The sequence below is a fragment of the Taeniopygia guttata genome, chromosome 4, assembly GCF_048771995.1.
Source record: "Taeniopygia guttata chromosome 4, bTaeGut7.mat, whole genome shotgun sequence".
Classification (NCBI taxonomy): Eukaryota; Metazoa; Chordata; class Aves; order Passeriformes; family Estrildidae; genus Taeniopygia; species Taeniopygia guttata.
In genome coordinates, this window is record NC_133028.1 from 56860000 (window position 1) to 56885664 (window position 25665).

The window sequence follows — 25665 nt, forward strand, 5'->3', positions numbered from 1 at the left end:
AGTGCAGTGTGCAATACTTTGTGTCATATTCAGTGAGGCAGCAGTGGTCTGCTCTAGATGTTTCTCTTTATATTTCCTTGCTATATAAAAGCAGCAAAGCAACTAATTTGAATGCTGCTACACAGCACATGTGAGGCCATAGGATGAAATTCTGTGAAAATCAGCCTCCAGATTCATCTTTAAGTAAAGTTAATGCTTTTTCTTTGGAGCATATGTGGAACCTTAACCATTGTAAAATAGGATCTTTTTTCACACTCCAATAATTTGGGCAGCAGAGGCTATGTGCTAAGTCTCTCTTATTTAAGGGCAAACATGTGGGGCAATGACTAGATGAGGATGTTTTGTTTTGGAGCCTGACACTTGAAATTCAGTAACATTTGATCAACTCATAACCTAAAGTTGCTCTTCATAGCTTTTAGTTTAACATATGCTGCTAAGGGAAAATTGAGGTGTGGAAAAGTTCAGCTGGTTCTGTTACCTTGCACAGGCCACAGTTAATGTCCCAAAAGAAATCCTTTGCTTTTTTCCTTACATGCTGCTAAGGTATTTACTTAATGTTGTTGCTGCAATAATTGAGAACTTATTCTAGCAATAATTTTTAGCCGCATTCATACAAGTCCACTGATTTAATCTTGATTCAGGTGGACTGCATAAATGCTTTTGCATGGAAAATGACATGAATCTTGTACAAATTTGAACACATCAGCGTGGTGAAGATGTGCTATCTAACATGGACACTCTAGGCAAGAAAAACCTTCCTGTGTGTGTTGATTGTTAGAGCTTTTGGGCTGCCAGGTGTTCCCTGATGAACTGAGCCAGACATTTCAAATCCCTTTGCATGGAACAAGTTTATGAGAATGGCCTTCACAGGTGGTATTTGTGTTGGCAGTCTCAGAAGGGATTCCAGGGGTTGAATAGTAACAGAAGCAGCTAAATTAACTTCTAATGCTGGAGGGACATCCTTTCCAGCAGGCTTGCAGTACAGAAGTTGAGCTAACAAGAACTTTTCTCTTTTACTGCTTGGACTGCAGAATGAAATCCATTAAAAGTCTATGCAGCTACCCACAAAGTGCTCCTGCTTTGAGTGAGTAATTGCAGTGTTTCCACTCTTTTACTCTTGAATAATAACCACAAGCAATTGAGGAGTACTAAGGAGTTTCATGGACACAGCCATGTGTTTTGGAAGCTGGTTGACATGAACTGGGCATTACTGTAATGATCTGGTCATGCAGGTGATAGAAAACAGACACAAGGCTGTGTTTCTAAGTATATGAGCTGATGCTTTAGTAAGCCACTATACGTGTATTTGCCAGAGTACAGTGGGGATCTCAAAAGAAACTTCTTGAAATAAATAGAGAATTATTTACATGTTTTGGAGCCCAGTCAGAATGAGAGACGTGTGCAGTTTTTTCCCACTTCCTTCCTTTCCTTTTCCTCACTTAAAGAGCAATAAATAATGCTCCACATCTGAAGAAGAGGTTTAGTATTCGTATGGAAAAAGGATATTATTAAAAACTTCAGCCTGTCATTCTTATTAAAGTTACTATTTGCCATAAGATGCCTAGTATTTAGATGCCAGATTTCCCAGTCCCCCCGGACTTGGAAGTGATACCTATCCCACTGTGTACCAGCCATTACTGAAACTGTTGAGGTTTTGCAAGCTAAGCATGTATTTTGCAAATAATATATATATTGTGTTTCTCCTGATATCTTTTCTGCAAATGAAGTTGTTGGTCAGTACACTTCATTATAAAACTTTTAATTTCTAATGCAGAATCACTGTCAATATCTTGGAGTGAGTTTCACTGCTTTTCTTGATATCTTTTGTTGACTGCAGTATTACCTCTTAATCTGCATACTCTCAAATCCCCTGTAATGATGCAGTTTTATGTGGGTGAGACAGATGATTGCTACATAAACCAACTTTCGCACATTACAGAAATAATCCATTTCAGCAGGGAAAACATTGCCTAGAGGGACTTTTTGAGAAAACACCTCATGAGAAATGCTAGCATGATTGGTGTTTCATACAGGTCCTGCTAGCACATCTCTGAAAAAGACAAAGGAAAAAGACAGATTGAAATTAACTGTTTTCACAATTCCTTATATAAATGTTTAAGAGCAGAGAGCTTGGCCATGGGTAGAGCTTGGATGAGGCACACAGTGGTGCTGGGAAAGGAAAGGAGATGTGACAGTGTGAAGTTTGTTGTGCTGTTACCTTCTTCATACCTCTCAGGATTGCCAGATCAGTCTCAGGAGCACCAAACCGGCTTAATTTCCTGTGGTGAAGTTGTATTAAATTCTGTGCAATATCCAAACTGTCCTGCCACCAAGCATCTTTCCTGATGAAAAAGCATCTTTCCTGTTGACAAAGAGTGAAAAGCTCTCCATGGGGGTGAGGCTTAGCAAGCTCTGTGTGATGGTGGGCTCCTGAAGGGATGATGTTGGTATGAGAGTTCATGGGTTAGTCTGGGAGAAGCCTAGTGCTAGATTTCAATCACAGCCTAGGCTGTAAAACAGATGTTGCATTTAACTACCTTCAGATCAACGGAAGATCTTTTTGCTTTTGCTTCATAGGTTTGATTGTTATTCCAGGTGTGTTTCTTCATTTTCTTCCAGTATTTATATAATGTCATTTATATAACCAATGCTATCTGGGAAGAAGTATGAGTCATAACTGAAAAATAAAACACACAGATCCTATGTTTCAGGTTTTTGATGTACTGAAGTTTTATGACTTTTAATTTTCTGGCCACTTGTCTTGGTTTTTAATAGGTTAACCTAAGCTGAAGGTGGATAGTACAGAGGAAAGTAAATATTTGGCATTTATAAGAAGACAATAAGAAGAAATGCATACGGTAATTTTCTACCCTCTGGTTCATACCAAGGTGAAGATAAAGCATTTTGTGAGTAATCAAACTGTTCTGAGCCAGTTGGAAACAAAGGTTGATGTACTTTATGCTGAAAACACACTAGAGAGGAAATGGGGAGGTTTTTTTCCTTTAAAATAGTCTTCAATTTCTATTAAAGCACTTGTTCCAGTAAGAAGTCTAGCAGAGGTGAGTGTTATCACTGGTGGCTGTGGAGCAATTTTCACTGGGAAGATAAGGCCCAGTCACTTCTCCTCTGCAAACTGGAGGTTTATAGTTCCCAAGGCACTTGTGAGTTTGGACTGTGAAAACATGGATTTTGGTCAAGTGTGAAACCATGATTATGACCCTTATTTTTCTCACAAGGCCTGTTTGTGATTGCAAGAAACAGACTACAGCCAATTCTAAAAGCAAACAAGTGTGCCTGATGGCATTTTTTTAACCTCTTTAGTGTAACAGTTAGTTTAGTAAGCACAGTGATTATATAGGTGTCCTTTTGTTACATTGGAAAGAACTGTCCAATTAACTGAGTGAAAAAAACCCTCATCCACTACTCTGAATGTTACAAAAGGCTGATTTAATTCTCATTTTGAGAGTATTTAACATTGTGAGTAGAGCTAATGAAGCTGTTAAGCTGACATGAGGAAAACACAAAACCAAGATTCCCATTCTTGACTTGAATTCACAAATCAGCTGTATTCTTGGACTTTTTAAATATGAATCATAAATAAGTACATAGTTTTTCTAATAAAGCAGTAATTAAACAGAAGTAAGGTCTGCTACGTTAAGTTGTTGGTGCTTTTCTTGGTCTCCCAAAAGATGACAGTGTTGAGACTTCTTACAATTATGTCCTGCTGAAAATATCCAGAATAGCTGTATATGTGAGTGGTTATTTGACTTGAAGCAGTGTTGTGTATGGAGTCTGTACTACAGATGGGTCTCTGTCCTCTCCCTTGCTGGGGATCCGGCTCAGTTTGCTGCCTCTGGATATAACTGAGTTATAAAACCAGCTGTACCAGTACTGCTGTTTGAAGAGACCTGTTTTTCAGAAGTTAAAAGGGTTTCATTGAGTGATTCATGTTTGCTGTATTTACAAAAAACAAATAATTTCTCCCAAATATTCTCACATTTCTCAAATACCTTCCTTCATGAACATGCTTAAGTCTGAGACATTTAGTGCAGCTTTCAAAAGTGGTGCATGGTTGCAGCTGTGTGATGTTCTCTGTAGTGGCAGCAGTATGACTTGGATTCGGCACAACGATCAGCAGTTGTTTGTCTCCAGTATGCTACAGGACTCTGAACAGCAAGATGCTTTCCAGACCCTCTTCTCTTACTTTGAAGGTCTTGCGTTCATCACAGGTGAACTCATATTATTCCTTTTAAAGCTGTCAGATTACCAAAAGAATGTACTACTGCTGAAGTGTACTTGATTGTTATGTAGTCTGCTAGACAGTGTCCGTTCTGTAGTTATAACTTGTGTTACTTTTTTTTCCATTTCAGATATCCACAGGATGCTGCTGCTCCTCTCCCTCTCGATCCCACTGCACTGTGCTTTGGGAGAGGAGCAGGACTGGGGAAATCGGAGCCAGGCAAGAGTGAAGGGCCCTTAAGCATTGGTCACTCTTGGCTTCCTCTGGCAGCATCCATGAATCAGGACTGATCAGGACTGAGACCATCTGCAGGGCATGGATGATGGATTTCCATCACCCTGTGCTGCCATCTCTTTGCTGCTGGGAATGGAGTCCTGGTGCAAAGACAGAGGAGATGCTGCCCAGTACTGTGATTGCAGCACTAAAAGTGCTTTGAGGATATAGTTATTCAAATGTGAGCTAGTCAGGTTGGTGTTTGTAGCTTACAAACCTGAGCTGGTAGGGTTGAGGGGATGCAAGCAGGAATAATTTCAGAGAGGAAGCTTTACATGCATGTAAAGCTGTGCAGTCTCTTTCAGATCAGAGGCTTGAATGTGGTGCTGTGGGAGCTTGGACACATAGCATTTGACCTTGGGAGGGAGGGTGAAGTGGTCAGAGGGGGCTGCAGGAGAAAATTCAGCTGTGCTGTGTAGGCTCAAGGAATGTAACCAGCGCTCAAGGGAAGACCGTGTTAAATGAGGGGCTGGAGTACTGCACCAGGGCTTCACAGCAGGTGTGAGGAGGAGGAGCTAAACTTCCAGATCTAAAATGTTGGCAGGACTTCCATTCATTTGTTAACCACTATTCTTCACGTTCTCTGTTTTCTTCAGAGGATAATTATTTGCTTGCGTTATTCTGCTTGGCTCACCTTGTAAGCACAGTGTGCATCTGCAAATGCATTTATGTTCAGCGTTTGGCTTGTACTGTTTTCCCATAAAAGACTCAGCTCTGTTGTTTTTAAAACCTTCAGCAGCTCACAGTAGAGCTCATGAACGTATCCTCTATGGAAGATACAGGCAGAAAAAGGCTTTTTTGCAGGACGGTCTCTATATCTTGATGTGTAGGCCCTTCTAAATTTGACAGTAGAAAAATAATGTTAAAGCAGACAGTAAAATGAGTTTTTAGAAACTCCTATGCTTCTTTCAAATGATCGTATCACCAGCAATGGTACATGAGGCTGCTGGAGAATGAAACCAGCTAAAAGCAGCCCTGCTGCCAATTATCCAGTGGGCTGTGTCCAGCAGGTCCCCAATGCGCTGCAAATATTCAGGAAGAGCACAAAGGCTTTTTATGTAGAGTGACTGTGAATAATGGATACTCTCCAGAAAAGAATTGCTGTGCTTTGTGGAGTTTGCTAATGCCTCTGTAGTCAGCAGGAAGGTTCAATTATAGATTTCTCTATTAACTGCTTACACAGTTAATAATCCAACCACTGTGTGCACAGCAGGAGCGAGGTAGTAGAAGGTCCCTCAGAGAAAAATTCTGATGGTCTGATTTGGGATGTACAATGGTCAGGGTTGGGAGAGAAGAGATGTCTGCAAAAGTAAGTACTGTAATTGGACACCCAAAAGGTGATGTTGCAGGAAGGTAAGGTTCACTCTGTCTGAATAATTTCAGGAAGAGATTACCTAAGGGGTACAATTATCTGTCTGAATTTTTGGAAAGTTGACATAAATGGCTGCATTTCTCTCAAATAGTAGCAATGTTGCAGGCAATGCTATTATTGCCTGCCTTCTTTAGGGTATTGCATGGAGGAGATGGGGGAAGTGTTCAGAAAGGGCTGCTGATCTCAGACTGCTGGTGAGTCTGGCTGGGTTTTGGGCAGTGGTGGAGTTGAGCTGGGGAGGAGGAAAGAAGCTGTTTTTCGAGAGACTAGCTCTCATGTTAAGGACTGTCTGAAAAGAAAATGCTGAAGCTGGTAGTTTAATGGAAGGGTACTGGAGATGTGTGTTTTGATTTCTTACCTGAAGTGAAAGTGATGCTTTGAAGATCTAAGTTCATGTTAATTTCAAAATGAGTCCAGTGTTTTTGTGGGAAGCCTTTCTAAGAAAACGCATATTTTTGGGACAAGCCATTTTATATGTAGAGCCTGGTAAAAAGACTGGAAATAATTTTAGAGCAGAGGCTCTAGGAAGCAGATAGGTAAGAAGCAACCTTTGGGTTTTTGTCGCTATAGGACACGAGAAAGCACAACGCGAGCCACCTGCTATTTTGCAAGGTAAAGGAGGAAGTTTATTTTCTGACTCCAACTTTTATACTTTTCCAAAGGTGACAGTGGATTGGAGAGTGAATGGGCCACCTCTCCAACGACATTGGACAAACCACTAGTATATCAAGTTTCTCCACCCCCATGAAGGAATGCAAAACAATATGTTGTTTACAGAAATTGTGTGGGAAAGTTTTCCAACAGAATGTAAACTCAGAAGGCTTTAGAAAAACTTAAGAATCAGGGTGACAGGTTTTAGCCTTGTTTGTGTACATAAAAGCAAAAGGAAAAACTGAGACACACAAGTAAGAATGGGGCATGAATGTCAAAATAGATCACTACAACTTTTCCTGCATACCAGCAAAGGGACGGGAGGAATAACCACTGGAAAAAGGCATGCTTCAGGTGATTTCATGCCTGTATTTGTCCTGAGTGGCAAAAACTAGAATGCCTTTGTCATGTAGCTCTGGTGTCAAGTCCCATTTTGCATCTTGCATAGTGATGCAAAGCATGCTCAGGATACAATTGTGTTTTACTGTGGAATTGCTCCAGGTAACACTGTCCTTTCATATTCTTCCTATCCTTGTGTTGTTTAAGTGGAGTGGAAGGACAAAGTGCCAAAAAAAGCGCTTGGGGTTTGGAGAGTATTTGGAATGTTCATAAGGAACAAAAGTGTCATGGTAGAGAGAAGGGTAGGAAGCCTAAGGGTATAGATCTGGGCAAATACTCATTCTTAAATGACTATCTGCCCTACCAAATCCTAGCAGGTATCTGAATGAACAGCAGGGCTTCTGAACTGTAGTTTCAGAAAGTTTTACCTCTTGTCTGACTTGCAAAATACATGGAGACTTGTGCAGTCTTTTCTGGGGAGGAATTTAGTCTTAGGCTTGTGGTTTTCAGGTATTTTCAATTATCCACAGTTAGTTTTAGTGTATGGATAATTTAATAAATATATTTAGCTTAAAAACACTGTAAAATTACTAAAAGCAGGTAGAGATAATGTTTTAAATACAGTTTGGAAAGAAGATTCAATTGCATTTGGTATTTTGAAAATACACAGACATTTGTGAGGGGTTTGTAGAATATTAGAAAAAGAGTTAAAAGTAATTGATGATCACTAATTTAGTTTCATTTGTAGATTATGTTCACAATGGGATGCACATATTCACGCACTGTGTGCATGTATTTTTGTTTAATGTGAGTTTTGTTTAAGAAAAAGGTGCAGACTCTGTCAGGGGCATACTAAAACTTAAGGTAAGAGCTCTTCAAAACTGTCAGATGCATAAATAGAAAAAATAGGTCACTTAAGTCAGTGGTGTTATAAAAGCTGAGACACTGATTTTTGACCTAGGTTGGGATTGTCATTTCAGGAGAAATTGCAAATGCTAGGCTGTCTTCAGCAAGACAGGCAAATAAATATCCCTGGATTTTTTTTTTTTTTTAGCAGTATTTTTATAGTGAGTTCTGGGAATTACGTTTTTGTTGTTGTCTCTTGAGGCCTGCCTTTTACTGGAAAATAGAGGAAACATTCCTCAGCAGAAGGAATGAGAAGTTTCATGCATTCAGCTCTTGCATGCATAAGCAACCTAACGAGCCCTGTGAAAATGAGCAGATCAATGAAGATTTTTTTTATTCACATGAAAGAACTTGGGGATACTACAGCAAGCTGCTTCCTAGAAGAAAAATGTCATTTTAAACCCAAGGAGTATGTTTTGTAAGGAACAAGAAGGGTTGAGCTCCCTCTGGCTCAGAGAATGGGGGCAGTTTGTCACATAAAGACTCAGTGAAAATGATAATTATTCATTGCAGCCTGGCTCTTGCTATCCAGGATATCACCATGGTAGAAATGGCCTTTCTGTATTTGCTTAGGAGCACATGGATCTGAATGAGCTTGGATGTGCTTTGTTGACATCTTTATGTTGACTTCATTGTGTTCTAAGTGGGTTAGGGAGGGTGCCAGAGCTGGGGAAAACAAGTGGGGTGAGTTAGTGCTTGAGGATAATAATACCCTCTTCCACAGCGTGATAGGGTGGCTGCTGGTGGTGACAATTCTGTGCCAGCCACCTGTGAGGAGAGCTGTAACCATTTTAAAGATGAGTAAGATGCTCTCTGTATTCTCTCTAAATTAGCAATAAGTTGGTTATAAGCACAGCTGGCAGGAATTTGAATTTGCATTTGAAGTTTTGCAGCTCTTTGCTAGAGCACCTTCCTGTCTGATGATTGTTTCTTTGGTCTCCATTGCTTACTTCACTTACCTGTAGGAGGGAACCTTAGGCTTTATGTGGGGTTAACTGAAAAGAAAACTTACTGTAAAGTAATTTTTTGGAAAGAAACATTAATTACCCTGTCTAGAAATAAATGAGGGCTGTACCTTAGGGTACAGGGGCAGTAAAAATTAAGGACTTCTTATAACTTTCTGTGAGATTAGAAATTATATTTTACTATGAAGTGTAATGGTAAATTGCATTGGGCTTTACACAGTCTCTCATGGAGGGAGCTGGTGACACAGTGAAATAATACGTGTATCAAGTGTTTGCATATGGGCAATTACGTGAAGTGTTTTTCTAAGAGATGACATCTGTAGGAATTGCATAATAATACTGCGATGAATGCAGGCACTTTGCATCAGGTGAGGCCCATCTGCTCTGGTTTTGCCTCCCAACTTTATTGGTGGCTGACCAATAATGAGTGACTGACTGACAGTAGCATATGAAATGAATGGGCTGGGGAAAATCACATGAATGTAGCGGAGCACTGCCAGATCCCTTTCTTTGCCAAATGTATCCACTCATTTGTGTAAATATGTGCTCTTCAAGTCTAAGCCTATTTCATAAATTAAAACGAGCCTTTTCTCATATGCATGGTGTTACAGATATTACCACTGTGATATTAGAGACTGATGGGTAGATTTTCCTATTTTGGCATATACAGAGAATAATGAGTATTGTGCAAAAATGCTTTTTATGTAATGCTGAAGTAAAAGGGACATGACTTTGGGGTGTTAACATGTGTGGTCCAGGAACCTGCCCACTTCTTCTTTTCCTGAGATTTAGCACTTCTCATCACAGGATTCTTCTCTTATTTTTGTGTAGGCAAATACTGCTGCTGTGGTATTTTATCAGATTGTGAAACTGAGGCCTGGTTTCTGCTTAAAGAGAGGAACAAAGATTAACATTCAAACTTATTAGCTGTTTATTCCAACTATGAAATTCTTCATAAGCTTTATCACTTAAAAGGATGAAACAGAAATTTCACTGTTGTTTTATACTGGAAGTTTCTTGGAAATATACTGAAATGTTTCATGACCTCTAAACATTTCTATAAGGAATATATCATCCCCTGTTGAATTCAGTGGAATAATTTAATCCAGCCATTAACCACAGGATTTTTACTAGCACCTGCATGAGTTTTTCAGAAGTGTCTCCCTTGTCCCAGATTACTAACACATAGAAAATGAGTGATCAGGTGACCACTCAAACAGTTCTGCATTGAGAGAATAACAGTCCCAGTAAATTAGAGGTGACTTGTCACCATTCACCGTCCTCAGTATGAAATTAAGCTCAGTGGAGTAGAGGGGATGCCCTTGATTGTGGTGATGAGGCTCCTGGCAGGATTCCTGAGATAACAGGGAAGTGATGGGAAGGAAGTGTTAAAAACAAGGGGAGCATTCTTCCACATGACCCCCTGCCCTGAGCAGAGGCAGCGCAGGCACTTGTCCAGGTCAGATCCCTTCTGGCGGGAAACCTGAGATAACACTGTAGGTTTCAGACAATACTCACAGTTTACAGATTGCTGGTTTTGCCAGATGGATTTTAGTAGGTAACTGCTATCTTTTATAAGGCAATTTTGATTTTGCTTCCATTTCTATTGCACACCAGAGGCTGATGTTTTCTCATAGACTAATACTAATTTCTTACTATGTTTACACTGACTCATGAAAGACTACCTCAGTAGCCTGTGCATTCAGATTGGGAGTCAGATTGCTCTTTGCTTACTCAAAATTGCTTACCTGAATGTGCAGATGATAAACTGGGATAAACTTGTAAAGGCATGGTTGATGAGTTTTCAGTGTTCAGGGGAAAACAGACAATATTAAAAAAGAGGCTCCTTTCTCAGACAAATTGAAAAACTAAAACTGCAGTTCACTGCTTTATCCTCTCAGCCCTGATGCTGCAGCAGATAATTAAAATACCTCAGTAAGTCATTCATGCCGAAAAAAAAATTTCTTGGTTTGAAGAAAGCATGTGACCATGTGAAAATTATGCTGTATAAAATTGAACTAGTAAATGCTCAGTGTCTGCTGAGCTGCCTATCATGTTGGCTGGCTTGAGCTTCAGCAATGGCTTGGACTTGAAAGGGAGTCTTTCTTTGAATTTCCCTTTTACTATTTCTTGATAATATTTCTGAAAATGGTGACTGTGTAGTAGCATCTTTAGAGTCTGAGGACTTTGCAAAGAACTTTATTATAGTTTATTTTGCTGGGAAAATTGATGGGGGTGCGAATGAGATTAAGCAAAATCGGTAGTAAAATATTTCCAGGCCGTGTGAAGCAGCTGAGGTGAGATGGAATGGTGGTGCATTTTGGCCACTGGCCATCCCTCTGCTCTCCAGTCTATGCAGGCATCCTTCACAGGCTGCCACCTATGTGCTGTAAACAGCCATGAGGAAAAGAAAAAGTGGCTGAAGGATTTCAGGTGTCAGGACTGAACCAGCAGGAAATCAAATTAGGCTCAGAGAGCCATTTTGTCATGGCAGAAGAGAGAGGAGGGATCTCAAAGCACGCTGTGCATTGTGTGCTGGGCTAGCATTACATGTGGAACAGCCAGACGGAGCTAGAGGGGCACAAATCAAATAAGAGTGGCTTGGGAAATGGAAGTTTTATTTTGATGTCAGTAGCTTGAGGTGCAGCACTGAATCACGGTGTCTTAATTTGATACTTTTTTGTTTGTTTGTTTCATGTTTTCAGTAAAGCATTAAGAAGTTTTAGCAGCAGCACAGACCATATCATCACTACCTGACTTAGCCAGGACTTAAATAAATTTGTTTGGTAGATGGAGAAATAGAATATAGAAAGTGCACAGATACTGAGAAAATAATAGGGTTTTCTTCTCCACACAAAATAAAGGCTGTCTTCCACCTTGCTTTGAAACCCCAGAAATAATTTTCTGTCCTTCAGGGATTAACAACCAAACCCCTTGTGTGTTTTAAGTTTTTAAAGGTGTGATGGGAGTGTTGTGGCAGTGAATTTTGGGTGACCACAGAGGAAGATACAGTGGGTGTGTCCTCACAAGGACTCATTTCCCAGGTGACATGCAAGTAACAGTGGTGCTATTCCTTGTAATCTCAGATAATCTCATGATCTTGTTAGATAGGAGCACTTGTGCATTAGACTAATCATGATCAAGTCAATATGAGTGGCCTGAGAAAACCAGAATTAAAGTTTATTCCATCCCACAATCAGTCTCAGTGCTGTAAAAATTTCCAAACAATTAGGGATGATAAGCAGTTGTGTGATAATCACTCTTGTCTACAGCTTAACCTTTGTATGGGTGATGGGCTTTTGATGATCTTCCTGCCTTCCTGTTGGAAGGGAGCTTCAGCACTGTAGGAGGTCTGTGTCCACTAAAAGTGCCGAGTCATGATGACTTATGTCTTCCTTCCTTTTATTTACTTGGATGTGGTACAAGTGTGCATGGCTCATGGAAGTAGCAAAATGAATAGCTCACAGGAGAGCCTCATTAGTCTTCAAATTAAAATAATTGAGTTCTTTTAGCGTATTAGTGCTTAAGAATAGCCTTCTCTAAGTCCATTACCTCTGGGATAAAAGCTGTATTTGCAGCTGAGTAAGCAGCATGTACATGACTTGTTGCTAGGGAAAGAGGCTTTCTTAGTTCTTCAACAGGCTTGTGTAGTAGAGAAAAACTGAATGACCTCAAACTGCATTCCTGAAATCCTCTTTACTCTTCAGTTAGCAGTCTGAAAATATTTCCATAAGTGACTCTGGCTTTCTGGAGCTGGTCTCGTTCCCTTTCCAGCTCAGACAGTCAGTGATGTGGGAAAAGAAACTCCTTCTGCCAGCTGAGTCCAATTCTATGATGGCAATGATCACATGTTTTTAATGGGTTGAACCCTGGTTTCTGTGGAGTCATTGATACAAGCCTCCATCAAGAACCATTCCAAGTTTCTTTAAATGGACCAAACAAGGTAAAAATGTGTTGAAAGGAATCTTGCCAGACTGCTTTTAGCAAGACACTTAATTCTCTATCAGCAGCGAAGCACATAAAACTAATTTTGCTCTTTTAACACCTTGAAGTTTGTGACAATTGTGCAGAACACAGTGCAGTAGAGAAGAAACTGAGATGTACAAGAAACTTGAATACAGCAGGTCAGCAGCAGTGCCTTTATATGTCTTGGGTTTATCTCATGAGTCCTTTTTCTGTACTAGGAATGAGGGTAGTTCAGTTTAAAATTAAGATTAACAATTTCAGGAATTTATAGTTGATGGGAGAAACAGTTTTTAAAAGTTTAAGTGCCAAAAAGGGCTTTGTGGTTATTGTTCTGACATCTGCTGTCTTACTTTCAAATGTCTGTTTGTAGCAAAGACATTGCATAAATCAGCAGACTGCACTTCCCTTGATAGTTGCATGATATTAATAATAAAGAGGGACAGGAGCCCCAAAATCCTGACAGTATCTATCACATGAGACTGTGTCCTTACCCACCCTTTGGATAGATGTTGTAATTTATGTAAGTTATTATTAAACTTCTCAGTTTAATAACAGAGGATGAGAATCCTGCAAGGCTGTTGGTGACTGTCATTTGTTTGGCTGGCACTCATATTTCAGAGGCATCTTGGTCAGAAATGCCTGAAGTCTTGAATAGGTGGTACAAAAGAGGTGTGTATCAGTTAAAAGGCCCTGAAACTCAGTGACAAGGACTGTGGACTGAACATTGGACAGGAGTGTTTACAGCCTTTGGTACTTGCTCTGGTTGTCTTAGATCATAAAGCCATTTGCATTTGAAAATAATTTTCTTTATCCTCAGTTCTTCTTAGCACCCACTCTTAGAACTTGAAATCTTTGTGTAAATGGGGACACAAGCATTACATAGAGGTCATTGAATTGTGGTACAAATTTATGTTTTAAAACAAAAACCTACTCAATCCCCTAGAGTGGAATACTGTCCTAGCAGTTGATCTTCTCTGCTTTAAAGGGGAAAGAGAAAAGAAAAGAGATCCAGAACAATCATTGATACAAGTGCTTCTTAGGAGATGATTTAGACATGGGTTTCTTCTTCAGAGTAGTGGAAAAGACTTTTGTTCCTTAACGTAAACCCTGCTGAAAAGAGGTGGATTCTGTGGCTTCAAATGAACTTACTGCTGTTTATGTTTGGGTGACTGTGTGTCATCTAGACCCCATCCATCCAGCTAGGAACCTTTCACAAAGACTTGGTGTTTGTGAATCTTGCAATCTTGGTGAATCTTGCAATTCAGTGGGGCTCTCAGGCAGGAGAGCTTTCTTGTTCTGTTTCGCTAAGTGTGTTCCACGGGGTCCCACTTCTTGATTGGTGCTCTGAAAGTAGATGATAGCAGTAGAAATTAGGATAGTTTGCTTCATTCTTCATAGCTCTGAGTCTCACTTCAGACACCTCTGCTGATATAGGCAGAAACTTAATCTGAAAGTCTTCTCTCTGTTATATTTAGGCTGTTGCTCAGTGGCACTCTAGTTGGACTAGATTTTTATAGTATATACATTTAAATGTTTGTTGGGCTGAATACCAAGTCTTTGTGAAAGGTTCCTAGCTGGATGGATGGGGTCTGGGATATGAGACCATGGCTTTTGTGCATCTGAGTGCTTACGCAAACAAGTTTCTGAACAAAAATTGAAACCATAGCAGTGTAATTATTTTCCCTTCAGACAACTGTCAATATCTCAGGAAACTCCCAAAACCTGCCTGTGAGTCTAGATATCTTTTTTTTTTGAGTTGCTGTGAGACAGCAGCAGTGTGCCTGCTGTCTGCTTTCCCCAGGGTATCTGTCCAGCCATTTTAAATGACTCAGCCAGTTTGTGTTCAGTACTTCCTTGACTATTGTAGATCTAAAATGTACAAAATACCTAAATTGGAGGGGAAACTAATGGAGAGAGCACCAAAGCTATAAATATAAGATGCTGTTTGTCAAAATTGATGCTAACATTTTTACAACATGATTTGATTGATGTAGCACTTCAAACAGCAGCCTTGATCAGGATGCTTTTCTGAACAAGATAATTTATCTCAGCAAATGTGTTCACATAAATGTTTTAAAATGAAAGGCATGATAAATCTGTCTAGAGCCTGCACACAATAGAGCTGCCAAACCTGCCACCTGTTTAAGCTTTTAATGAACTGTTCGGTATTTAACAGAAGAAGTGTAATTAATGTTGTCACTTTTCTTTGCTGAGTTTTCCCTTCTCTCAGGCACTCTGAGATACCATGTGTAGCAAATGCTTCTGAGTGGAGCAGCTCTGGTGTTTTAATTAGAATTCAAGCAAACCAGTTGAAGTAGCCATTAAATCTTAAATGTGGCTTTTTTGCAGCACAGCCATGTGGACACGGGCCTTTTGTCCAAAGCCACAGGGAGAAAGTGTTTTGTTGGGAGTCAAAGGATGCTCAACCTCATATTATGTTGTTAGATTAATGGGAAAGTAGTTACTCTGGATTTGCTAAATAGAAGATGATGCTTTTCAGAGTAAACCAAAAATGTACCAGGATGTTATGCTTTCCATGTGTGTATGAGAGAGAAAGCTTTTGAGTGCGTTAGTGAGACCTCTAATACATTAAGGTGGGTTGGTGGAGTTTTTTCTGCAGCAGGTGGGAAAAGTATCCAAAAGTCTTTCTCCATCCCTCTTGTAGACCCTCTTTAGATGCTGCAAAGCTCCTACAAGGTCTCCCCAGAACCTTCTCCTCTGAGAAACCCTAACAGGATGCTTTTTCCTATGTTCTTCAATGAAATTCCAGTCTTTTTTTCATCCAGGAGCATACTGGATACTCACTGTGTAGATCCTTGATTTACTTTGATTTACTGTAGATGTGGAAAACATTTCTGACTGAGTAAACAATACTCAACTTTTATTTAAGCTATGCAGTGATCAGACTGAAGCTCACTGATGTTGCAGAAGGGATGTAGAAAGGCAGAAAGGAGCAAGAAAAAGTAAAAGCAGCGGGTAAGGAGGGAGAAAGCTGTGTAGAGATTTGTGAGGTACATAGGCAAAGTTAGGAGCATGATCAGTGATAGCCATTGGTGGAAGCACTGGCATTGTAAAATTGTACCCTTTAGTAATGAAATGTTGTTGATTACCTTCATTGTGTGTTCTGGCTTCAGAAAGCATCCTGTGAAAGCAGTGACTCAAGTGGATATTAGAATTCAGAAGCTTTTCTGTTTCTCTTTTGGCTCAGTTACGTTTTGTCCCATGAGTTAAAATAGTGTGATAGTTATCACAAACCACTATAAACTTGAGACATTCTTCTTTTTCTTGCCACATCCTGATATAATGGATATCTGGGTTTCCTGTGATGATCCCAGCTCCAGCTGGAGTCCCTATGCTCTGTAGCTGTGAGCATGCCAGAGAATGGGGCTCCTTCTGGTTCAGCTCCAGAGTAAAATTTTTTTTACTTGCATATTGGTGGGCTGACTAATTTGACATGTTTGCCCTGTGTTTTCACTTTGGAGAAAACAAATGTGCAACAGAAATAAATGTGCATCTAGAAATGCTTAAAGCTTCTGGAGCTGTCTCTCAAAAAAGCAGATTCCAAAGTGTTGACAGCAGATGACTGGTATGAACTACTTTTTCTTAATAGCTGCAAGAAAGGCCCCCTTTCAACAATAACTCCAGGCAGGGAGCAGTTCAGTGGCTAAAATATTCCTGTGTTTGCCAGAAAACCTGGAGCTTTATTTCTGTTCACCTGCTGTGTAAACACTGCTTGGTTTCTCCTCTTCCATAAGCAGTGTTTTGTCCTCTTGCTTTTGTAAAGGCTTCTGCAGTTTCTCCTGCAGACCGTGAAGGCCTTCATGGTCATTTATATTTTGATAACTTATTAAAATAGCAACATGGAATCTAAGCTATTTATATTAATATGGTTGGAACAGAGCAGCTGCTGGAGTGCAGTTAATAATGCTGGCCTCCAGTCACCCTGAATCCATTTTTATTCCAGACTGTCTGGCACTCTGCAAGATATACCCCCCTCAAGAGGTCTGCAGAAAGCTTGTCATACTGTCTTGTGAAAAAGCAGATAAATGATGGTTTGATATTTAAGTCTGTAAAATTTTAAAAACCTGTAGTAAGCCCAAGTACACCGAGTTGTTATTGCTGTACATTTAGAGAATGTTGTAAAATACCTTTGGTGGTGGTATTCAGAGAACAGTGTAAAAATCTAGATTATGAGAATCTTATTTATTCTCAGTGAAGTAAGTGCTATTTTGAGACAGCATAGTCTTGAAAAATATTGGCTATTTTAAAAAGATACCTCTAATTAAAAAGGTCAGCCTCTCTGCAGACCCTGGTAAGGTGCAGGAGCAAGTCCTTCTGGAGACTTCAGCATACAGAGAGAGCTTTGGCTTTGCTGTGGTCTCCCATAGTGTTCTTACAGCCAAACTACTGAGCTAAAAGACAGAAAAGTGGACTTTTTTCCATATAGCTATCTTTCAAATATAGCACCTTCCAGTCTGTTATCCTGTGACACTGTGATTCTAATCATGTGCCTGGTAAATTTGTCCTGGATTAGCAAACTGTAGAAAGAGATATCCAAGGGGAAAAAATAGGTCAATTAAACTAGCACAGAGAGGAATTGTTTGTGATGGTCCTTGAGTGGTTGTTGCCTTACCCTAGGTTGGTTTTGTGGTCCACATCAGTTCATAGTGTTGAACTGATGTCAACAACTTGCCACAGCTTGAAATAGTTCTTACATTGTGGTAGCTGGAGATTATGAAGAAACCACGTGTACAGAAAAAACCCGCACCCTGACTTCTGCAAGCAGAATTGCAGAAATGTGCATGTATTCTGCATAACTGAACTGATTCACTGATACTTGACTTGACCTAAACCAACTCCTCCTAAACTCTGCCTTGATTTTGTAGTTTTTAAATTGGGGATTATCTGGCACCTTTTCTTACATAGCTTGTAATTTAAACCTTGTTATCAAAATACATGTTACTAATACACTAATAAGACTAATAATGAGCAGCTACATCTCATACGAAAGCTGTAAAAGTGTGTGCTTGTGATCAGTTATAAAGATGAAACTATCCAAGAACTCCAGTTTCAAATTGGAAACAGTATCACAGAATGAATGATGCAAATGAAGATGCTGAACTAAAAGTAAAATCCGGAAATACCTACTGTGCACTAATGGTACTGCAGAAGCAATTTGTATTCAGGGAATCTGAGTTTTCCAGTTGTGTTAATTGTTTAGGTGGCGCCTATTTTGTGTAGATAGCACAAAAGATATGTCCCTAGTTTCCCCCTGAGATAGGATCATTACAACTTAATATAATCCCTTAAACAAGTACCAACAGAGTACCCTACACAGATGCCAGTAAGCTAACTGAACTGTTCCTTCTGTGTGATTGTGGTATTTGTAGGGTAGTAGCGCTTTATTAGCTGTGCTCATAGAAAATTTACTATATAGATTAAATATAAACAATGTATATAGATGTTAAAGCAACAGGCAGTATAATAATTAAAAAACCTTGCAAAACAAATAGATAACCTTTGCCATTAACATGTGAAATTTTTCCATATGAAACTGAATTTTTTTCTTCCCATAAAAAACTACAAGATAATAACTTAGGTAAGTTAGGCAGATTTCCCTGGGATGTTCTTGCTAGACAAAAGCTGACAAGAGTATTTGTACAGGAAAAAAACCAATTTTGGTGGAATTGTGGTCCCATTTCCATATCTCTCTGCCACCTTTTTTAAGGTGTTATGATGGACTTTATGTGTGATTTTTAGGAAATCTGCAGCAACTTCAACCTTTACTTTGACACGGAAATTAATTGTCCTAGGTGGAATAGTTGGCCTTATATAGATTTCCTGGAAAAAACATAGAGTTGGCCTTGGCCCATGGATCCAGCCTGTTCAGATCCCTCTTCAGAGTCTTCCTACTCTCCAGCAGATGAACACCACTTGTAGCCATCTGCCAGCTGGATTTAACTCAGTTTACACCATTCTCTGTGCCCAGCCATCCAGGCAGCTTTTTAACCCAGCAAATAATGTCCCCATCCAAGCCAGGAACAGCCAGTTTCTTCATGAGAATGTTGTGGGAAACTGTGTCAAAGGTTTTGTTGATGTCTTAGATCCAGAGCCCTTTCCTCATGCATTAAGGGGTTTCCTTGTAATAGAGGGAAAATAAGTTAGCTGACCTGCCTTTCATAAATCTGTGCTGGCTGGTTCTGTTCCCAAAGAAGGGGTTGAGTACATCAGCCTTCTCATCCTTTGTCACTACATTTTACCCCACATCCAGTAAAGGGTGGAGATTTTCCTTAGCCTTCCTTTGTTGCTAATGTATTTATACAATCACTTTTACTGTCTTTTTCAGCAGTAGCCGGATTAAGTTCTAGTTGAGCTTTGGGCCTTCTGATTTACTCTCTGCATAATCTCACCACATCCTTGTAGTCCTCCTGAATTGCCTGCCCCTACTTCTAAAGATGATAAACATTCCTTCTTTTTCACTCTATGGGAAAGCTCTCTGTTCACCCAGGCTGGTGATCTTCTCCACCATCTTGTCTTTTGGCACATGGGAACAGCCTGCTTCTACATCTTTAAGGTCTCTTCCTTGAAAACTGCCCAGCCTTCCTGGATTCCTTTGCCCTGCAGGAATGTCTCACAGGGAACTCATGTCAACCAGACTTCTAAACAGGCCAGAGTCTCTCACAGTGTTGCTGTATCTGTCCAGACTGTCACTGTAGAGCTGTGTATATAAATGAGAGATCATATTTGAAATTTTCAGCTTGTCAAGTATTATCCTTTTGGGGAATAATTGCATTGTTTTGACCTAGATGTTCTCAGGACTGGAAGTTGGTAAATTTCCTTTGCGGGAAAAGATCTGTAAAACAAGATTTAGTAATTTATGTTCTGGTGCTTTATTGGCTTTTTATCTTGGGGAAAGAGTTTTATCTAATTAAAAGCTGAATTTCTTAATGACCAGAGCTATTGGAAGTATTTTTTTCTGTAGTAAAAATCTCTAAAAATTCAGTAGTGCCCAGTTTAATTTTTGTGTGTTGATCAACATTTAATGAGTATTGCGAAGCCTAATTTTACCAAGACTTCCATGTGTGCATGTAATAATGCTCTCAGCTTGTATGCATGAGTTCTTAAACTCAGTGTACTCACTGAATTTATTTATGCATCTTACTTTTTTTCTTTGCCTTTGGAAAATACCAAGGGACATTTCTGTGAGGTATATGGAAACTGCAGAGTGGGTTCCACAGGAAGGCACCTCCTGTCCTTGAACCCTGTGACCTGTCCTCTTTTCTTCCCTGAGCTCAGTTCTATCATAGCTGTTTATTCTTTCTTGTCCTTACTAGGGAAAGCAAAACCATAGGCACGCGGGATGGATCTAGCCTCTGGGTTTAGGCAAACTTAATTTTTTGTGCTGTCAATAGCTTAATTTAGCATGAGCTTGCTTTCTCTTATGGGACAAATAAGGGAGTTTTTTGCCTAGTGGTTGCTCAAGCCAAGATTGCTTCATTCTTGAGGAAAGAAGTTTCTCTCAAGCAGAGAAGCACTCAACCATGAAGTGAAATGTCTGGCAGGAGAGGAGAAAAATCTTTAAAGAAACTGTAATCACATAGTAATAAAGCTGTCAGTTCTATCTCTCATGTCAGAATAAATGTTCTGGTGCTCCATATCAGGCAAACTGTATAGATGCTATTCACCACCACAGGAAAGAATTTACCTTTTTTTTTTTTTTTTTTTTTTTATATTAAGCTATCAGGTAGGTTTGAACATTGCTTTAAGTAAAGGAAAGAAGATCTCTTTAGGCTCCTGTTTGCAGAGTTTCTGAGAACTAAACAATAGCTCTCATTCTTCGATAGGAACAAACTCTAGAAATATGTTAACTTAGTGGGACAAGAAAATGTCAAATGCAACAGTATTTATGCCAGAAAAATGTATGCTGTGTCATTGCAAAACTGTAAATGGCTGCAAAAATTTTGAGCTAAGGAGTGTATCACCTCCTGCAGTAAATACACTTCTTCCAATGCTTTGGTTCCTTAAGTGGTATAAAAACACATTCTTATGATGAAAATTTTAAAAATCTGGACTGACCCAGGGTTTGAAGCCAGCTTGGAGAACTTGCTCAGGCCCACTTTGAAATACAGATATTTCTGTGTAGGCAGTCAGATGAAAGGGCTGGCTTTCAGAGTTGCTGTGCCCTTTTGCAGTTAGTGATTTCACTGGGATCTTGGAAATGAATTTTAATGGTGGCAGTAGAGTTGCATTTTTAAAAAACCATTGCAGTCAAACTGCTTGTGGTGAGTATAGTGCAGGTTTGATTCATTACTGTCCTCAGTACGAGTGGATTTCTGTCTGTAGGCTCCTGGCAGTGCAAAGGGCTCACTTGGGCTTGAGATGTATTTTTGTGGTAGCTTAAAAGCAGAAACAGCAATGGGAGGAACTAGAATTTATAAATAACTGAAAACTTGCATGTTCTTTCTCCTTCTTTGTTATACATCGCTTATTTATGAATTCACAGGTGCACATGTCAGTAAATACATGTAGAAATATACTTGTATCATGTATTTTAATTTTGATTGATTAACAGGCTTCTCTGTGAAATACAGTAGATGCCTTTCTGGCAGTGGTCTTGTAAATACTAGAGATGTTGAGAGTATTATTCACTAAAAGCAGCATTTTTCAGTTTAAAAGTATTATTTTTCATTTTTTCAGATGGCATTTTTCAGTTCAAGATGCCCTCTGAGCTTAAGACCACTGTTGTTGCAAAGTTTGATAGACCAGACTTTGCAGAAACAGCAACAGTGAGAAAAGAAACTACAGAACACTGCTGTGTTGGATGTGGCTGTGAGTCATAAGAGAAGACACAAGTGTTGTGGTGCCCAAAGATTGCTTCTGTCTCTTCATCCTCTCTATCAGCTGCCTCTTTCCTGGCTGATGACCTTCCTGCTTCTCTGAGAGCTGATGTGATGAGTTTACCATGAAACCACAAAAACAGATATGTAAATAAAAAGCACCAAACTTGAAAGTCAAAGTAGAGTTCAGTGATCTTTTGATAAATAATCAAAGCTGGAAGGACAAGAAGAACATCTGCTATAACTACTGGTACTCTGTACTTCTCATCCTTTTTTAAGGGGTAACAAGACAAACTACAGCAAGCAAATGGCCCTGGGAAAGTGTATTGGGATAAGATCTGAAAACATTATTTTGCCAGGAAAGCACTTAATTGCCCCATGTTTGTATGTGCTTTGTGAGTAAAATCCATCCAGAGATATTTAAAATCATGTATTTATCTTCACATTTGCCAATCAGCATCTTCAAAGCGTTGGAATTCCTTGTATCATAAGCTTTCTTGGGCAAAACCTGGTATCTCTTGGACAAGGTGGTAAGTCTGCTTCAGAAAACCGAGTTGAAATCAGGCAGGGGAGAGTGTACCTAGGGAAAAGTAATGGAGCAGAGCCCACAGGAGGCACAGGGTCACTTCCCTGGTGCAGTGTGTTACACGGAGCATGCAAACAGAAACACCATCTCTCAGCTGCTCTTCATGAAGCACTTGTGCGGTGGCCATCCTGTCTCCTCTTCCGTGCTTCCTCCGGAAATTCAGCTGCTGAATGGTGCTGAAAATGTTTTCAGAGACCAGCATGGGATAAAAGATTTGAGCAAGACTGTATCATGCTGTGAGACTAATCCAAAGTAGATTGATGACATTCTTGCTGCACTACAGTGTTTTATCAAGCGCTTAGTTAACGGAACAGTATTTTTTCTCAAGTTAAACACTCATTTATGCAGATTTTTAATTGTAACAAACATGTTGCTCTGCTGTTTATCAGATCTTTGGTTTGAAGCAACAATGTGCTATAGAGCAATCGGTGTGTGTGAGAATCTCCTTTGAAAGTGGGCTTGTTACTCTGTTAGGGAGAAGGCTAGTGCTTATTGAGCAATCCAGATTTCTCCTGCATGCTGTGAGTCATCCTGAATGCTCAGCTAGAGAAGCAGAACTGCCCTGATAAGGACAGAAGTGTTGGAAATGGAAAAATAACTCGGGCATACTGCAGCAGGAGGTCTGCAAAACACTGCTGACTAGGTGGAGGCACAGCCTGCAAACAGAATGGCAATGGGAGCCAGGAGGGACTTGGGTCAGGGCCACATTTTTCTCTCACTTCCCTTTTTCCTGTATTTCTATAGATTGTGTGTCTTGATTCCTGCTGGCACCATGCGGGTTTGGTTTTTTTTTTTTTTTTTTTTTTTTTTTTTTTTTTTGTTGAAAGCAAAATATTAATCTGCTCAAATCTGCAGTCTTGGGTTGAGATTTTTTAATATTTTGAACGATCTGAAGATTTTGATGTGAAGCAATGTGAAGCTGCCTTATTATGGAACATTTGCATGCACACATTGCATGCACTGACAACTAAGTTAAAACACAAATTTCCTCTGGAAATCACCTTCCTCTTTTGGATGCAAATTACTGTCTTGTTAGGTGTCTTAAGGCTCTCTGGTTTTCTTCTCCTTCCTCCTGGAATTAGGTACTCAAGGCAGAAAGCAGAGCTTGAACTTGTTGAAGCTTTGCAACTGATAGTCCGTACTCACGGGACTATCCAGGCTGTAAGGACAGGCCTGATGTTGCACCTTAAGGGTCCTGAAAGGCAATTGGGCAAGGGAACCAACAGTGATTTGTGGACCCCATTTGTGTCAGATACCCTGAAGCCAGGGCTTTGTACAGTACAGATGTGTTCCCTGGGCACCAGCTGCTGAGAAACTCAGCAAAGGGACACTCCGGACAGCCTCAGTACAGTTATGTAGACAGCTACAAAACTTAGCAAGGGGGAAGTGTTGTTGTGTGGTGAAGGCAGACACATGGGTGTGAAAGCAGACAGAATGGGAAGTGAGAGAGCTGCAATTGCTCTCTTAAGGCTTTCTCCACTAGAGTTGGGCACCCAGGTGCATGTTGCGCAAACAAAACTATTATTTTAATTTAAAAAAAAACCCCTCACATATGTATATTGAAGTATTTCACGTGCAGTGATGTTTGCAGTAATAGTTCTGGAAATAGTGAAATAAAATCACCACTTGAGGACATTTTCTTTTTAAACTACAGCAATATTCTGTATGGTGTTACTGTCTGGGTTTTTCTTCATATTAACTTAGCTATTGTGTGTGGCCTTAGGCTTTACATTTTAGTAGATGGAATAGGTTTAATCTATGAAACTAAGGCACTAGTGTTATAAATATAACACTCTTGTTTCTATGTTCTCAAAAATCTGTCATTGTGAGAGCTCCCTGTAAATGGTAAAAGAGTTTTGCATCAGAGAATCAGAAAACATCACTCTGTAATGAGTCTTCAGCATGCTTGTTGCTAATGAGTTGACAGCAAAATTCAGTGCAGTTTTCATTTACTGTCTCAATAATTAATTTTCGTTTACAGTGCTGTAGGCTAGGTCTTGTTAATTTTGTATTTATGTTTAACTGAGTAGCAAGACCTATGATTGGCTTGAATATGTTGTATGCCCTCAGTGGTGCAAGCTCCCGAGATAGTGAAACTCCAGCATGAAGAGTGATCTACTCATCCAGTGTTCTGGGTGGAGCTTCTTCTGGGTAAAAACCAGCTCAGTCTGAAAGTGGGCTAGAAAGTCTTATACCAGTCTTAATGGTCTGTTACAAAGGACAAAAATATATGTAGTTAAAATGTCTTTTATAGATTCTTATTCCTGGTCTCCCATAAGTCTCAGAAAAAATGTATATTCCTTAGATCTCCTGTTTTTTCTTTAGGTATTAATATGAGAATTTGCACTATATTGTGACTTACATTTTCCTGTTCACATGATCATTTTTGTTTATAATATTTTGGTGGCCTAATAAGGTATTTCACAGAAAACTTCAGAGTGTGGCGTCTACTAACATGTGCTGTTTGTGGCAGGAATGAAGAAAGATCGCTCTGAATGGAGCTGTTGGACCAAGGCACTTAATGCTTATGATACATTTGTATATGCAGTGAGTGCCCACAACTGCTAGTACCTGCGCTTGTTCCACCTCAGCAGAAGGCTGTGCTGCTTCACCTGCTTTCAGCAGCAAGCATCAAAGTGTTTCATGGAGGTGATTCTGTATGTTCTGATGAAATTGCTGTGCACCCTCTCTTTGTTGTCCTGTGATGACACTGTTCTTGCTGGCACACAGCACTGACAAGTTGATATAGAGCCCAGACTCTACATCAGCTGGTACAAATACTTATTTTGCGAAACATTTGTTACCTGTTCTTTCAGGTTTTTTCCTGTTGGTTTGTAAGGGTTCCTTTATGAGAAGACTGTAGTGTTTCCACTTGTCTTGACTTCCCAATAATTGTGAATGGTTCTGCTGGTAGTGAAGGTTCCAGGTCGTAACAATGAATTCTGAATAACAAAATTGATGTTTTTCATGTACAGGGATATCTTTAAGGCTGTTTAAATGAGGAGTCTGACATATTTGGGCATTTGGTTGAAACTACTATGGAAAATGGTGCTCCATGTTGGACTCAATGATCTCTCAGGAGATAAGGACCTTATTTGATGTATTCTTTATTTAAGATGTGTAAGTTATGTAAGTTGTCTGTGTAAGTTTGTCATTTCGAAATGGGGGCCCCCTTATGCCAAAATTGGATAATATTACTAAGTGGATGTTACCTCCCATTAACAGTGGTGGAGAGCTTGTATCTAATACAATTCCTAAGATGCTGCTCTGAAAATTTATTCCTTGATAGCATCCCAGCATAATTTCACTGAGAAGTGCCTGCTGACTGAGGTTGAAATGGTATTAGGAGGAGCTGTGATTTCTAAAAGTGAAAAAGGTCTCAGAGGAAAGGGGTGGTCTATCCATGCCACGTGTCAGCAGACCCAAAGGAGAGGTAATAAGCTGTGTCTTCAAAACAGCCCCAGAAATGTTTTGAGGGTTGCAGGGGTTGTTTTTGTCTTTGGGTGTTACTAGAAGTATGCATTCTCCAC

General features: G+C 39.7%; 1 protein-coding gene across 3 annotated transcripts in view; it reads left to right on the plus strand.

The window, feature by feature from the left end:
- Positions 1-25665, plus strand: part of ARHGAP24 (Rho GTPase activating protein 24) — a 186448-nt gene that overhangs the window by 42293 nt on the left and 118490 nt on the right. The window contains exon 1 of one of the 3 annotated variants that reach the window (XM_072928656.1): positions 5805-5822. The exons of the other annotated variants lie outside the window; for them this stretch is intronic. Coding sequence (XP_072784757.1) covers positions 5811-5822 — 12 coding nt within the window. The 5' untranslated portion in view covers positions 5805-5810. Of the gene's footprint in view, positions 1-5804; positions 5823-25665 lie in introns of those variants that run through there. 3 annotated transcript variants of the gene reach the window in all.